The 17,564-nt window shown below is 39.7% G+C and overlaps 1 protein-coding gene across 1 annotated transcript; it reads left to right on the top strand.

Moving 5' to 3' along the window:
• The first annotated feature begins 765 nt into the window (after positions 1-765).
• Positions 766-16,073, top strand: OTOP1 (otopetrin 1). Its single transcript, XM_072863103.1, has 6 exons — positions 766-1,051; positions 7,335-7,471; positions 10,434-10,492; positions 12,109-12,239; positions 14,569-15,515; positions 15,903-16,073. Exons 1-6 carry the CDS (start codon positions 766-768, stop codon positions 16,071-16,073), a joined length of 1,731 nt encoding a protein of 576 aa, XP_072719204.1.
• Positions 16,074-17,564: the final 1,491 nt, after the last annotated feature.

The raw sequence follows: 17,564 nt of genomic DNA on the forward strand, positions 1-17,564 counted from the left end.
CTAAAAAAATAAGGTAAATTGCTGCCCTTGAAAGGTCTAGAAAAATCCTGAAAAGAGGGGTTATTTACTACCAGTGGAAGTGCCAACTGCCAAAACGAAGGCGGACTGTGGGGCGCAGGGCGTGAAACCGTGGCGGGTGATCCCATTCCCAGCCCCGGGCGAAGGAGCTGCCTCACCGGCTGCTCGCTCCCCGGGCTGCCGGCCAGGCTCCCTCGGCCCCGTCCTCGCTGGCTCCGAACACCTCCCGCACGTTGCCCGTTCCCCGGCTGTCCCGCCGGCCGGTCACGGTCAGGGGCGCGTCGTCCCCGCTCGCTGTCCTCCCCGTCTCCCTGGCTGGAGGGCATGTCGGGCCCCGCGCGTCTCTGTCACCTCGGGGGCAAGCGCCCTGTGCCTCCCCGCAGGCGGCCGCGCAGGGCTCCCCTGCCCGCCTGCAGGGGACGTGGCCACCTCCTGACTGCTCTTCCGCGGAATAAATTCTCCCTTACCCCTAATCTCGACCCTACTGTTGGCTGAGTCTAAGGCAAGACCCCCCTGCCCCGCAAAACCTCGGCAGCCTTTACCCCCGGCAGCCTACCTTCCCCTTGGGCAGCCGGGGACCCCCCGGAGGCCCCCGCCCGGCGGGCAGCGGCTGCGGGGAGGCACGGGGAGGCCGGCGGCCCCGCTCCGCCCCCGGCCGCCGTCGGGGGACGGGCCAGCCGACGGCCTCGGGGCTCCCCGGGGAAAGCGGGGCCGCCTGCTTGCAGCACCTGGCCGGCGGCGTGGGAGATGGAGAAAGCCGCCGGTTTCCCCTCCGTGGGCGGCAGCTACCCGCAGAAAAACGCCGAGATCCTCAGCAGCCAGTACGGCATCAACCTCTTCCTGGCCGGGCTGCTCCTCACCTTCGCCTGGGCTGTGCATGCCGTGGGCATCAGCAAGAGCCACTTGCTTTCCTACCTCATCACGCTGATGCTCATCCAGCTGCTGTGGATGCTGTGGTACCTCTGCAGGAGCTGCACGCAGAGGAGGCTGATCCGGGACAAGGACACGCACGCCGGAGCCCGCTGGCTGAAGTGTAAGTACTGGCCGGTGGCACACAGGGTGGTACCGCGCACGGGACATCCGTGCCATCACCCGTCTCTGCTACCACTTCGTTACCCTCTCCATCCCTACCAGGAGGCATCCTGGTATTCATGAACTTAACACACATGCAGTGCGCTCTAGAGTAAATATATGCATAAGGCGAACGTACCAGGAGATTGTATGGGAAAGCTGTTTGCTAAACATCCTCGCTTTCCAACCTACCATTTGCAGTACTGAGAGCTCTGGTGCCTTTTTTCCCTTACCAGGCTGGTTTGGCGACACTTGAAAAATAAAATATAGCTAATGGAAGAGGCAATTTTGTTGATGTCATGCAACTCTTTTGGAGGAACTATCACCTTTTCCAGACAATATAATGCAACTTACTTCAGGCTAGTATCAGTCAGAAAGGTCCTCAAGTGCTCTCTATGCCAATGTATATCAGAGATTCCCATTTATATGTGTGCAGTGATGCCTTAGAAACATCTGGAGTTAGACAGAAGAGGACAAAATCCCTGGCCAGATCAGTTCATAGATTAGTACATAAAACATCTAAGCAAGGAAGCTAAAGCTAGCATTAGCTTGTAGGAAAAGCATACAAGTTTGCAAGGGTAGTGATGGGATGTGATGGCCCTTATCTGCAGAGTCAGGTGCGTACTGGAGTAAGGATATAAAGGTATATTGAGAGAAGGTGGTTGGGGAACACATCACAGAGTCAGTGACAGGAATGCTGTGTTTCTGGGCCCCAAGAAAAAGAAACAACCCACATCAGCACTGTGTAGAGTAATAGGCAAGTCCAGTTTTACCGACCTCTTTTTCAGTCTCAGCACTGTAAATGTTAGGTTCAAAAGTAAGTACGTAAAATGGAGTGCTATAAGACAGCTTTTCCATAAAATATTTCTGTCCTGCTAGCAATGAGACAACAGTTATCACAGCAGCTAATGAAATATCTAAATGAAAATCCCAAGAACACCTAAAACCTGATTATTTTGAAAAATAAGGTTGTGTTGTGGAAGTTAGTTTGTTCTCAGTCTCAGTGCTTGTATGTCTTTTATTTTCTTTGCAACTGTTAACAATTGTGCTGTACGAATTGCTCAGGGAAAATCTTTTTTTTTAATGTCTAACATACAGTCAGGGCCTGTAGAGTCTTTCCTGAAATGTGTGGAGTTCACGTACCAACTGTTCAATTTTTCTCCTTGATTATTCACTGTTTTCCAAAACAATATTCAGCTCTTGGGCATTTTTCATTTATTAGCTTATGTGGCTTACAATCTCCTGAAATTCATTAATGCAAGGCTTAATTTGATCCTATTTTGGACCAAGCTATGCTTTTGTTACTCAGAGGGTAGCTTTCTCCTCCTAAGTATGGAATAAATACTGCTTAACATGGGTAAGTACAGCAGGACCCCTTGCCCTTTTTCTTTTGGCACAGCATTCACAGCATTTCATTTGTCCTACAGGATATAAGGAGTCACAGAAACTTAGAAATAAGATCCTGGAATGAACTACTAGGTTACCTTATCCATTTCTTTTACCAGCACAGGATGGCTCTTTGTACTAGCTTCTCAAGTGGTGCGGCTTCCACTGCTTCTCTTGGATGTCTAGGCTGCAATTCAACAAAGTTGCCCTTAGGGAAAGACCTACACTTTTCTATTCTGAGGAGTTTCTTGTAGTTACAACAAGGCTGTACAAGTCCTTTATCCTCTGTTGGTAAAAGAAAACTTATTTGAGCTAAGGAAAAACTCAGGTAGCAATTCCTCTGCCAAGATCCCCCTTGCCCTCCTCTGCATCAATGGTTTTGTCATAGAAATCTTTTATCTGAAAGATTAAAAGTCCAAAAAGAAGGAGGGGGGAGGAGAAAGTTTCATCAAGTCTTTCTACGGAAAGCTCTCTGCAATTTTTGACTAGCTCTATCAACTGCTTTTGAAGAATGACTCCTTGCTCTCATCATTAGAGAAAATGTTCATGTACAGTTAGAGAAAATGTCCATGTCCAATGTCCAGTATAAAATGAGTATATTTTCATGATTCCCTTCAAACTGTGAATATAATTTTAGTAGAAGTGGTGGTAGCTGGCTACTTAGAGCATTTTGCTATCACAAATGTTGAAAAAGAATGACTTAACAAAAACCTCCTATAACAGAGTCCTTGCACACAGTTAACAACAGTCGAAGGACAAATAGCTTACAAGAATCGGTCACAGAAAGGTTTCCTTGAGCGTTTTTGCAACTGTGTGAACCCTAGAGCACAGTTGTCTTCCCACTTGTGTGGTCGACCAAGAACTGCTCTTACAGTCTGAATGTGGGAAAAGTTTCAGGGAGAGCTTTGTCTTGAATAGGGTACAGTTATCCCAACCCAAATAATCACAGGGAAGTTTAGGAAGTCCTTTCCTTGACTTACTCCAAGTGTTACTCCCCTGAGTACACTCTCCTGTTAGGGAAAGGTCTCTGGCCATTATTTGGAAGTTCAGCCAAGTGAGACAGAGAACTCAAAAGAAAATCAATTTGCTTCACAAATAGCTTTATTTTATCACGTTCTCCAGCAGCACAGCTTCCGTTTAAAGCATAGACAGCTGGTCAACTTACAAAGCTCTTGGCAGACTTCAACTTGTATATTTTTCCTGCTTGCATTAAATTGTCTATTATTTAAAACCAAATAATATTTTAAGTTTAGAGTGGCATTTTCACAGCTGTATCATTATGGCTTTTTTCTTCTTGATGGTTAATAGAAAGAATTAAGCCAGCACTTAGCAACACTGGAAATCCTGTTCTTGATTTCCTAAGATATGCAGGTTTCAGTGACCATTTGAAAAAAATCCCAATTTTTTTTTTAATAATTCAATGCTCAATAGCAATAATTTCATATTTCTTTAACTTTCAAATAGAAATAGCAAAACAGTAGCATGATCTTCATAATTTATAATTATTGATATATATCTAGTAGTTAGTATTAATATACAATACTGAAGTTTCCATCAGGAAAAGTTAACATGGAAACCATTAGCATACCATATGTATGGTCATTATAGTTGTGCTTTGATTTTTGCCTAAGCAAATTAGTACAATCATTCTCTTTTGAAGCCCCTTAAATATGCATCTTGGACACCTGGCATATGCTTACAGTGTGGTCACCTGAGTGATTGCCAGAAACATCTAGATTATCATTTGAATAAGTGAAATAATTGAACATTAAAAGAAATGAGCCATATAAAATCTTCTAATCCCTGGAGGACAATGGCAAAACTATTGACTTCAGTGGGAACAGATTGAAGCCCACCAAATCTCTGATGAAGGTAAAGGAAAAATGAAGAGGCATACTAAGGCATAAACCAAAATGCTCAATGTGAAAGAAACTTTTTGTTGTTGTTGTTGGTTGGGTTTTTTTTTGTTTCCCCTCCAAGGGTCTGATGGACTTTGACGTAAAACTGTAAAACTGTGCAACTGAAAGAGTGATCTTGTGAAATGCAAGCAAGACAGAGTGGAACTACAATACAAGTCATCCCTGTAAAGACAAGATGCATATATGGTGCAGGAGATGGATCAATAACCTAAGATGCATTTGCTTTTTACGTTAGTGAATTTAAACCTGAGCCCCTTGCCTTGCCTTCCCTTGCCTTCCCTTGCCTTCCCTTGCCTTCCCTTCCTTTCCCTTGCCTTCCCTTGCCTTCCCTTGCCTTGCCTTCCCTTGCCTTCCCTTGCCTTCCCTTGCCTTGCCTTCCCTTGCCTTCCCTTCCCTTGCCTTCCCTTGCCTTCCCTTGCCTTGCCTTGCCTTGCCTTGCCTTGCCTTGCCTTGCCTTGCCTTGCCTTGCCTTGCCTTGCCTTGCCTTCCCTTCCCTTCCCTTCCCTTCCCTTCCCTTCCCTTCCTTTTCCTTCCCTTCCCTTCCCTTCCCTTCCCTTCCCTTCCCTTCCCTTCCCTTCCCTTCCGTTCCCTTCCCTTCCCTTCCTTCCCTTCCCTTCCCTTCCTTCCCTTCCTTCCCTTCCCTTCCCTTCCCTTCCTTCCCTTGCCTTGCCTTCCCTTCCCTTCCCTTCCCTTCCCTTCCCTTCCCTTCCGTCTTCTAGTTAACAAGTCCCTTGTGCTCCTATTCTGCTGAACCACTCTCATAAGTAATGGAAGCAAGGATGCAGAACTTTTACATTATAAAATACATTTCCACCCATTTTGCTCTGATGTTACTACTTCACTAAAGCAGTTCCCCAGGGCTTGATCCTGCACCATGAATTAACTGGAAAATTACCTTACTAGTGTCACGAATGGAGAATTAAATACCTTTCTGAAATACACTGTAAAGTCAATATAGGCGTAACAATTCACTGTAGAGTAATTGTGGAAGATTGTTGTCATCTTTTGGCTTCAGAAGATAGCATTTTCCTAGTTATTGAAACACAACACACAGTAAGTCATCTTTGACATCTTTCAGACAAAGAGTGAAACAGGCTGAGTTTCCCACATACTTTCTAAATAAACCACAAACTAGAGAATCGATCATAGAATAATTTAGGTAGGAAGGAACCTCTGGAGGTCATCTAGTCCAACACCTTGCTCAGAGCAGGTCCAATTACCTCAAGTAAAGTTATTTTAGAAGAATTAATAATTCTAATTTATTTTAGAATAATTTAAATTCTTTAAATAAGGAAGGAAACTTATCACTCCATCTCAAGAGTAGCCTAGAATTTTGCATTTTGTGATGCCATTTACATTTATACATAGCGAAAATGGCATATATATTTAAGTATGGGCTCTAGTCCTCTCACATGTGTTAGAAATAATACAAATTAGCTGACATAATAAGCACAAATAAAAAAATGTACGGGATTATACACATGCATGAAGTACAGAGCAGAGGTTTTAGATTTTGAAATACGAAGGCAAAAGTTGGGGGGAGGCAAACTGTCTCTTGGTAGAAATAACACTCCATCAGTAATTTGACATTGATTTTATTACAGAGAGATTATAAAACAGAAACATAAAATCCTAATGGAATTCATAACCTTGTGGTTAAAAAAATTTCTGGTCTATTTTTGTTTAATTGTAAAGGATCAATGAAATAGTAAACAAAAATATATTGTATTTTTATAATTTATACTTAATTTTTATCAATGCAACTTTAACAATACATGTATTATTAATTAAATAAATTATTAAATTAGTGTTATATTTTATTAACACAGGTCAAGTGGAACATGTGGTGCTTATAAGGAAGTTAGGTTGTGGGCCCTTATAAAAGATAAACATTCATCAAAGTCAACACTAGTGATGTTATTTCCTCTGTGAGGAATTACAAAGAAAGTTTAAGATTCTGATGCTGATCTATATCTTAAGGTCCAGTTAAGGTCCATGGATAGATTTTTATCTAGTCTTAATTCAAATAAACGCAAACTAAATCCAGTGGAAACTTGTTTGAATAAAAACCTAGAGAGAAAAAAACCCAAGCAAATGAAGATTTTGGAGTTTGGTTCAGTAATTTTATTGCCAGTTGTGCTTAGTCTTACAGGTACAAACCCAATAATATACATTCTGTTACCATGTAGCTTTCCAGAATAAGTTTGTAACAAACATTTGCATTCCTGAAAGAAAAAGAAAAATAAACAAGGGGAAACGTATTTTGAAAGTTCTTTAGGATACGAAATACGTATTTAGAGAATATTAAGGGGCTTTTTGTGTATGTGTGTGAAAATAATAGATACTGAAATGAAATCTTTGGTTCCTTTCTAGGAGAACAAACCATACAGCTCATTGTAGTTTTGGTCTCAGAGTCAAAGCGTAACCTCCTGAACCATGGGGAAGGCATACCAAGTGATTGTGTTACTTCCCACTGTCGAGCTCTTGGGCCAGGAGACTGTAACATGATTGTTCAGCTCTGGAATGGTATAGTTTGCTGTGTGGCTGTATCGAGAATTAATTCATGCACTGTATGGCTGCTTCAGTGCTACCGTTACTTGAGAGGCTGACCTTGCAAGGAGCTGGGAGCCATCTGCAAGGTGCTGAGTGTCTCCAGGTCCTGGCCACTGCTGGACTGGCTCCTCTGCACTGATCGTGCAAGGCGTGTATGGGGATGTGCTTTCGTAATATATTGGGCAGAGGCTTTCACAAATTAGAGGGACTTATTACACTGAGTCGATTATCTTCATGAACATCAATCTACTTTTATTTCCCTAAACAAGAACCTGGATATTGATTGACTTTTATTTCCCTAAACAGATTTTAGCAGATATGGGTACAGATTGTCTCTAGGCACTATAACTGTCCATTGACGCTTTCTAATATCTTTTTCATTTGTAGGTGGGATTACATTATTTGCAGTGATTACTTTATTTCTGGACTCTTTTAAAATTGGATATTATATTGATTTTTCAAACTGTTTATCACCAACTGAAGGCATTTTTCCTGTTACACATGCTGTGCACACCATCTTACAGGTAAAAGTCACTGGTTGCAGTTTTATATTATACCTGTATTTCTCACCAAAAATATATTTTACCTTCTCATCATCAGTGAATTTTACACTAATTTTATTTCTAAGCATATCACAGGATACTTTTGAGGGCTAAATTCTTGTGCATATATATCCTTTCTATGTGTAAATTCAGGCTTTGCAACCTGAAATTACTCAGCTGTAAAACTCACATGTGTTCAAAAAAGAAATAATCAAAACATGCTCTCCTATAGTTGAAGTTACATGCTTTTTTTAGTTCAAGTTACATATATAATTTTCAGAATTTTCAGGCTGAAATGAGCAGCTTGGCTAAAGACAATTCACTTATTTCTATATGTAGGACTTGCCACACAAGTTCAATTCAATCTGACTATCCTCATGTCCCGTTGTGGTTAGGGGTGGAGGCCTGATACTTCAAAGGCACAAAACCCTTCCCATGTATTTAGCTTGTTATAAAATACTTGCACATTTTTCCTATACCAAATGAACATGGATTTTCCTTCTAGAAGCATTTGGTTATGCTTATCAGTGGCTGCACAGTAGCAAACATAGTCAGTGACTCTGGTAAAATAATCCAGCTGCTTGTTTATTTTAAGGCTTTGGGTCTACATTATATGGTGATATTCCATAGCTGATTGTTTATCACATGAATTCCTCTGAGCCCCTGTCAGCAGATTTGTAGGAAAGAAGGAAAAAAAAAAGCCACTCAACTAAGATACTGAGTTATAGCCAGGTCATTTAGTGCACTTTCCAAGATGATTAAGTCATTCGGAAAGAAAAGAAAGATTTTCCTAGCATGTAAATGAGCATTTGAACAACCTACATTTTTCTGTTTTCTGTAACAAAAAAGCATTGAAATTTAAGCAGTAACTCTGACTTCTATCTTTTTCTCTGAGGGTGAAATTCTGATTTCGTTGAAGTAATCTTAATTTCACTTTCTTGTAATATCCACTCTCCATGTCTTGCAACTTCTTTGCTTTACCTCTGAAAAACAAACAAAAGAAATTAAGCCTTTTTTCCTTGCTGGTCTGCATGCAGCATTCTTCATTGCATCCAGTGACCCTGAGATGACAAGGTTTCCAGCTACCGTGAACTGGAGTGGGGAAGAAACTGTATAACAATGCTGAACAAAGGGAACAAGAATTCTAATTTAAATTTTACATCAGCCAATGTTGCTGAATTTATTGTCTACTTAGCTTAAAATAATGAAATCTTGAATGTTAGCCTGAGCAGTCAAAGAAAAAGTAAAAAAGTTATTTACCAGATACCTCTTACCTAAGACAAAGCTTCTCATGTCTTTGAAACACAGGATGAAATTACAGCAGAGAACATTCCTAATAACGTGTCATCTAAAAACCGAAGGATTTGTTTTCTACAGAATATGTGTCAGATTCTGTTGTATTTTACTCTAATGAGGCATCCTGATACAGGCCATTAAATGAACAGATCTAGACATACTGCACCTGTGCAAGCAATGAACTAACACATACCTGCCCTTCCAAGATGGGCTGTGATTTATGCTCTTTCACAGGCAGAAGTCCCTTTGAGGCAATGAGTACTCTATGAGCAAAAATTGGATTTTATGCTATTTCTTTACCTTACTGACTTTTCTGTTCCTATTTCCCCCCACTTTCTTGACTCTACTGTCTGAACAGATCTTCGAAACTTATGTTTTTTAAGTTTTGAAGAATGCTTTCACATCTGCTGTTAGATTTTACTACATCTATCCCAGAATGGGAAATCGAACATGGCATTAGATGAGACTAAGGTGCTAATTTCAATTTGTTTGATTTCAGTTGAAACCTCCATGATATCTTGCAGTCTCTACACCTGGGGTTTTACAGTGGTCACACCTTTTGAAAAATGCTTCATTAGGGGAATGAATGAACATGTTATTGCTGGATGATGTAGGTGACCCACAGAGAACTGCATTTTCCTAGCTTTTTCAAAAATCAGATACTGAATGTCTTGGACAACACCAGCTGTGGTTTAGGATGCCTACATTAATGGGCACAGTGGTAAAATGGGCTTCCAGTTACTTTAATTGCTGAAGAAGAACCCAAAATTCTTTGCACTTTTCAGACCATTTCTGGAACATCAAACCAGGCAGGTTTCTAAGAGAAACCTTTTGGACCGTTTCTCTCCTGATAGTTCACCTACTGTCAAGTTCAGTGTCCTAGGAGCTATTCTGGGTAAACAGGACTCCCAGTTTCACCCTAACATCCCTGAGGAATATTGGTATCGTTCTCCTTGCACTTACTAGCACTTGGAACCCGTTTTGTAGCAGCAACAATCTGTATCCTGAGGTTTCCATTATCCTCGCACAAACAGAGATTCCCACTTTTAATATTTCTTTCCCCTTTACTTGCTAAATCAATGCTGTTACCTTTCTCTCTTTTATTCTCCAGGTTGAGCTTTCTGCACCATGCTTGAGTTCAACTGCATGCGTTCCTAATGGGATTGTCTCTCGGACTGATAGTACAACCTTTTCTCTTGCTTCCTGGGTGTCCGTTGTTTGTTTTATTAATCAAGTCTGGCATCCTTTCACTTATCTCTCTCCCTCCCTAGAATTTAATGTATTTCATAAATTATTCAAACTTAGCATCACCATGCCCTGCAGCAATCATCCTGCTGTCCACAGCTGGTAGCTTTATTTCCTTTGAAATAAAAGCCTCTCCAGATACAGCCACGAGATATGTTTTGGTCAGTCATACTGAGACTTTCTACTGTTGAGCCACTGACTTTGCATATAAGAAATCTCAGGTTCATCATACCAGAGAGGTTCTGGGTGAACATCAGAGGAGATCATAAGTTATGTCATATGCGTGGAGATGGAGCTACCTCAGTTTAAATCTTCAGAGTTTCCGCCTACAGATGCACTCTCCTTTTTGAGTGTCACACATGCTCATTAGCGTAATGACATTTTTTGTATTCCTTTCATTTAGGTGTACTTTCTTTGGTGTCATGCAAAGGATATTATCCAGTCTTTCAAAACACTTGAAAGGTAAAGTGGATCTAATCCTCATCTGGAATGCTAATAGCTGTAGGTCTGCACAGTGCTTTAACACCTACAGTTTTACTGTATGAGGGACATTGAAAACTTACAGAGCTTGGTTCTCATCTTAATTGTGTTAATATAAATAAAAAGTAAATTCATTTACCCAAGCGAGAAGATAATAATTAGTCTGAATTACTTTTTTTCTTATTTAAACTGTGCTTATATTTTATAATATACAACAGTCACAGAATAAGTATCTTTTTATCATGAGAGAGGGAAGTGGTCAATGTATGATACCACAGTGTCACTTGCTCTTTTTGAAGGAAGGAAGGGCCATGTATGTGTCTTAGGGCTATGCACTATATTATGTTTTCTTTATTTAGCTACTGAAAGGGAATCTGCATCAGCAACCTGCAGTCAGTGCAATATATCTGAGGTATTTTATATGGATTTTTGTGGAAAGCACCTTTTGGAACTAGGTGCAAATTCACTGGGAAATACAACCTCCCCGGTGGTATCCCATATACCCAAATCAGTAAAGGTTGTGCACATTTCTGACACCAGAACTTGGTTGTCGCAGTGTAACTGATGTGTCCTCTGAACAGCTGAATACATACATTTCTTATAGAACTGAGGACTAGTCTTTGAGGCAGCAGAGTCAATTCCGATGTATTTTTGGTTTTGTGAGAAGGTGGATTAATGTAGATTATCTGTACATAGAACATAAATAAACAAATATGGTAACTTTTAAAATAGTCATCTCAAATTATCAATGAGGTGACCAGTTTCTATAGAAAGTAGAAGACATGTACTCAGAAACGTCATTTATGGAGAAGGTTCTCCTTTTGTTTTGCTCTCTTGGGTAAGTGTTCAAGCCCCATGCCAATGAGGAGAGAGATCGCAGAAGGCTTGCAAAGTCAGCTGGTGAAATCAGCTCTGTTTATAAGTAGAATTTTAAAAACCCCTAACTGCAAGTGTATCAGTGAGAACAGTGCAGTAATAAAGAACTATTTCTTGGTGAAGGAATGTTACCAGCCTCAGGTGCAGGAGGAAAACGCCTGGCTTGTCAGAAAGCAGGAGTCCCAAAAATACTTGGAGACCTACCTTCACTGTACCAGTAGTCTGAATGGGATAAAGCCCTCTGTTGGCTTCAACTCTCTCCAGGAGACAAAAATGAATGGACTAGAAGTTAGAGGAGGTGGTGGTATCTGTGAAGAAAGACCAGCCACAGTGAGTATGAAGGAGCACCGCAGAAGGCTGTGAAATATGGCTTGCAAAACAATTAACCCTGTTCAGACTATTCAGTCACTGTCATTAACATGAAGCTTGTGCAGCCCAAAGAATAACAATCATCACATAAAAGAGCATAACAAATAATAACAGCATGGTATTAATGGTTTAATACATTACGCCATTGTGTTTCTATAAAATTTTGGAAGTCTAACATTCATTGTGCTCCACTGAGGAACTTCTTTAGAGAGATCAGTTATGATTTTATTTTCCCTGCACTGACAACTAAATAGTGCCACGTAGCATGTTTACAGAAAGTTAATGCATTTTATTTAACATATACGGAGGTATACTCTGTGCAAATTCCTTCAATAATTACTTTATTTTTGTAGGTTTGGTGTTATCCATTCCGTGTTCACAAATTTACTCCTGTGGACAAATGGAGTGCTAACAGAGTCAAAACATCAACTGAATGAACATAAGGAAAGACTAATCACACTTGGTTTTGGGAACATAACAATAGGTAAGTGAAAGGGTTGATACATTTTGCAATTCCTGCTCTAACATGCTCTCATACAAAATACTGCATCACTGTAGGATGGAGCTGGGTCATTCATGACTATGTCGTTCCTGGGCAAATGGTAGTGAGCTGATACATGAGCAGTGCAGATCACAACTAAAATGTTATATGATCATTATCATATATGTGATTCGGGCCATAGTTTTCTGTTTACTCGTCTCCCCTTTGGATGAGGTCCAGAAGAAAAATAAATGCTGGAAGTTCCAAACAAACAAACAGATTTTTAAAAACATTTTGTCTGAGGAGTAACATCTCTGAGGAACCCCTTTATTAGTAAATCTTAGAAGTAAATTGAACGTAGCAGTGTTAAAAACAGAGGTTACTATTTTGTAAATTATTCATAGCAAAACAAGCATGGATAATCCTGCAGATCCTTCCCAGGAGAGTGGCGTGTAATCCTATGGCATTCAGTGGAATGGCTCAGAGGGATGGGGGTTATCCATTAGTGCTGCTTTACAAGACAAGGATTTTGCTCTGGGTGGTTCTTTTTTTGTAACGAACCATTTTCTCCATTGGTAAGATGATGCAAGTTATAGTCAACAAACATTGAGTATAACTGCTGGGGATGCCTTCTGCTTTCAAATGCCACTGAAGCATAGGGAAATAAGATGTGCTTAACTTGAAAGAGAAAATAAAAGTTCTCAGCAGCTATAAGTAATTTTCTTCCCATGAAAATTTATTGGTACAGCTGATAAATTTTGATTGTGTTCACAAGGGAAAAGACAGTCAGCTTTTGAAGAGGCAAATGTATGTTTTCCCACCCAGTGAATTCAATAGTGCCTGTATCCTAAAACCTCCTGATTTTGGCCTACAAAGCCAAAGCCTGAACTAATTTCTTATTTGTCTATTTATAGTCTGTATAAATTGAAAAATTTTAGGCATTTTTTAACAATTCCTGCCAAAGTTCACATGTAAGTGAAAATTTTAAAATCTGTAAAACAGTATTTTCAGTATAACTGTGTCTAAAATTATGCCCACAATTTTACCTCTATTTGTGAGTGTTACCCTTTAGCTGTATCTATGGAAACTGTCTACTTTCCATTAATAATCAGGTAGCTGAATTGATAGTTCAGAGATTTTGTAATCATGTGGAGCATTAGTAGAGAGCAGGCAAATCACAAGTTAGTGGCTCTTCTTGATATTTCTACTGGTTAAATAGAAGCAGTTTCCTTATATTATTTCCTATCATTCTGCTGCCAGAATTTTTACACAATTATGAATAGTCAGAAATAGCATCTGAAACAAGGGGGAGTGAAGTAGTGATCTGCAAGGCAAGTTTGGCATTAACATACAATCCACTGCAAAAACAACTTTTTTTCATCTCTTAACAGTGTGTGCTTGAGACAAAACAATACCAACTTTCTCCTCTCCCTTTCTCTTCTAAAATTATAGAAAAAAGAAAAACTTCCAGGCAGAAATCTAAGATCAGCACCTAAAAATGTGTTCTTCAGCATGTATGTTTATGTATTTATAAATAAACACATTGTGAAAATAAGTATCTTTTTTTTCTGCCACTGTGGAAATTTCTGATTTCTGAAATTATTTGCTTAGGCTATAAATGCACATTAAATATATTTATTTTACAAATACGAGCAATTGTTCATTGAAATACCTTAGTGGTTTACAATGCGGGTAACTGCACTGCAGAGAGATAATGATTTCATAGATTCTTCTCAAAAGGAGAAGATTGATTTTTAATTTTTTTTTAACCTTAAAACTATACTGGTACATTGAGTGAGATATCTGTGGTTTACTTCACCTCTTTCCTAGACATAAACAACTTTTTAATAAAGTGATTTTGGTATCAGAAACCACACTAATGTAAATAACTGATAAAAATGAGAGTAGAACTGAGCCCTTTCCTTGTTAAGCTTGTTTGTGATCTGATCCACAGATCCCTGGGCTTCTATAAAAGCCTTCTAAACTGAAGAGCTGAGGACTCAAAGCCCTTGGGATCTGGATTTCTGTGTTACAAAAAAGTATTTTTACCAAGACCCTGCTGAAGTTTGGTGCACTTTGGTGCAGTATTTGTTCATGACGTGATTATTGCTCAGTGGCTGAGCAGTGAAGTCAGAGATCATACTTCAGTGCATGTGCAAAAGCTTTGTTAGGTTAATGACTTCAATGACGAGACCTTTTCTTAGGTGGCTAACTGGGTGGCGTGATATGTTGTTTGACCTTTTATGTTTTATTATTTTATTCATGTTTTATGTATTCACTTTAAATGAGAAATCCTTATAAAGCACACAACTAATCTCTCCCTCTCCTTTAGTTTTAGATGATCATGCACCTCAATGCAATTGCACAACAACAACTCTCTGTTCGATATTTTCTCAAGGAATATACTATCTATACCCCTTTAATATAGAGTACCACATCCTAGCATCCACGATGCTCTATGTCCTGTGGAAGAACATTGGCCGCAAAGTTGAGCACCACCAGCAACACAAAACTCCATTCAAATTCCACGGCATAACTATTGGAATGATTTGTGGACTAATCGTGTTAACTAGCACAATAGGCATAGTTGTTGTGTATTTAATTCAGATTGGACGTTCGAAAATCAAAAGCGAGTTAGCACTTACTATGTTTTACTTGCATGCTATCTTTGTGTTGGCTCTCATGTGTACAGCTGGAATTGTCGCCCTTCTCATCTACAGACTGGAAGATAGATCGTTGGATAATTCAAAAAATCCTGCTCGAAAACTTGATGCAGAACTGCTGGTGGGCACAGCTGCAGGGTCCTGGCTCCTCTCCTGGGGCTCAATCCTTGCCATTATCTGTGCCCAGGCTCATCCAAAATACACATGGTATAACCTGCCCTACTCCATCCTGGTTATTATTGAGAAATATATTCAGAACCTCTTTATCATTGAATCCATACATCGTGAGCAGGAAAAGGTGAACGATGATATTAAAACTCTTCGAATAGTGACTATATCTCGGGGGAGCACTTTATCACTTACCCCCTCGTACAAAGAGATTTACAATGGCAGAGCCGCTCGTGACAGCAGAGAGGTACCCTGCCTGTACAAGGACAGTATCTGTGGGAGAGAAAATGGTGGTGGTGGTGGTGCCAAAGAAGAAACAAGTCAGGAAAATAGTTCAGTCATGCATTCAGCCTCAGATTTCTCATTTTACAGTAGAAACTCAGTTACTAACAACAAGAGAAGAGTTCTGAAGAACATTGCTGCATTTTTATTCCTATGCAATCTTTCGGTAAGACGTTTTGAGCATAATTCACAAGTTAATACCCAAAAGCTTCCCAACCTTTCAAGCCTGATAAGTATATTAAAATTACATGGTTCTATAGCTTGTAGCAAGTAAATTTTACTTCTTCTGGAAGAATAAGTGAATGTGCCCTTGGGGAACAAAGTTTATTTAAACATGGAATCTGGGACCCTAGCCTCGTTTCAGTCACAGTACAAAAACTGTAGCAGCAGTGGAAGCTGAAATCCTCTTCCACCAGTGTGCCCCAGTAGCAACCGGGAGGGTTTTCCTAGGGATTTCTGAAACCAAATTGCAGTTCAGTGAGTTCACAGTCATTAAGGGCTAGTCACTCGTATCGCTGGTGATTAATATTGGCCTTGCGTTCTTTCCTTGCAGCTTTGGATACCACCGGCATTCGGGTGCCGCCCGGAATATGACAATGGACTAGAAGAAGTAGTTTTTGGCTTTGAACCCTGGATAATTGTTGTGAACCTTGCAATGCCTTTTTCTATTTTCTATCGGATGCATTCAGCTGCCTCACTCTTTGAGGTCAATTGTAAAACGTAGATCATATACGGTCCCTCAGGGAACAATTGATTGAATAAATAATTAAATAAATAACAGTTGAATGAGTGGATGGATGAATGAGTGAATGTAACAACAGCTGCTCAATAAATAGGAGATTCAATAATTTTTTTTTAAAGACGGGACCACAGCTAATAGCATGTAATTTTTTTTTTTATTTTTCTTCCATATATTTTGTTATATATGTGGTGTTATTGTATAGGTACACTTTTCAGAATCATATTAGTGTTAATATGATTAACACTACATAGTAAAGTTAATTTGATCTCATTAATCTTTGTTTTAGTCATCTGGGTTTTGTCCTCTATATAATTTGTATTGCTTTGTTTTCATTCATTGTAGCTTGTGAAAAGGGTTTAAAAAAAAATTCTATATGACTTAGGAGGGAAAATTCGAGGAACAGCTAAACTAAGTGATGCTCCTGAATCACAGAGATACTATGAAAACTCCAACTCTTAATTGCTAGCTATGTTTTTATAGTAAAAACTGAAAACATTTGCTATTTAGTTGGGATATGAGAATTATTTTAAACTTCCTGAATACTGATTAAAAAATCAATATGTAATTATTATTTTCTTATCATGCTGTATATAATTTCTTCTGATAAAATATATTTCTTTTCATGCATCCCCCCTGTCTTGTATTTACTATATGACATAACTGAGAAATAAAGTTACTCCTTTTACTTAATTCTTTATTCACACATCCTTGAAATGTTTTAAGAGAGAAAACTAGTCTTATAGCTTATGTTTAGGTATATATGTTCTGTTGCCAGAATGGTATATATTCCCTGTACAATTTTTTTATAAGCTGCTAATTTCTTTGTCATTCAGTCTCCTAGTTGGAAGATAATCATATGTCTTCGTACAGGGATGCTGTAGAGCGTAGCTGATGCCTCTAGAAATCTAGAGGGCCCTTGGCTGAGGATCTTACAAGCATGGTTTACAACTGTTTGAACATAATCTCAAATCCCTAGGATATTTAGTTGCCTGAATTCTCACAGGAAATAGTGAAAGTCGGGTGCCTGAATATTCTTAGAATCTGGACCTGTAAGATGGGAAGACTGGAGCAATGACCAGAGTACTAAAAGGGAGTGACAGATCAATTACTGGATAGCCCTTGCTAACTCACTAATGATCTAGTCCTAAATCTGGTGGGTCAGGGGCTGCAAAATTTCTGCCCCTCGTTCCTCAAAGGGCAGTTATACTTTTAACCACAGTTGCCACTGCCACCTGCCTGGAAGTAGTCCTATTTCTGCATGGGAGAGGTCTGCTTCTGGGACAGAACATTTCAGCAGTCTTGCCTGCCCTTACGCATCAGAACAAAAATTTTGGCTTTGTACCACTAGATGGCAAACACAGACCATTCAATAAATTACCCGAGTCCTTCCAGAAGTTGCTTCACATCATAATTAATCTTCAGTTCTATTTTGCGGTACACACAGCCATTACCTGCTTTGCCTGTTGCAAAACC

This window comes from Ciconia boyciana, chromosome 5 (assembly GCF_034638445.1).
Source record: "Ciconia boyciana chromosome 5, ASM3463844v1, whole genome shotgun sequence".
Taxonomy (NCBI): Eukaryota; Metazoa; Chordata; class Aves; order Ciconiiformes; family Ciconiidae; genus Ciconia; species Ciconia boyciana.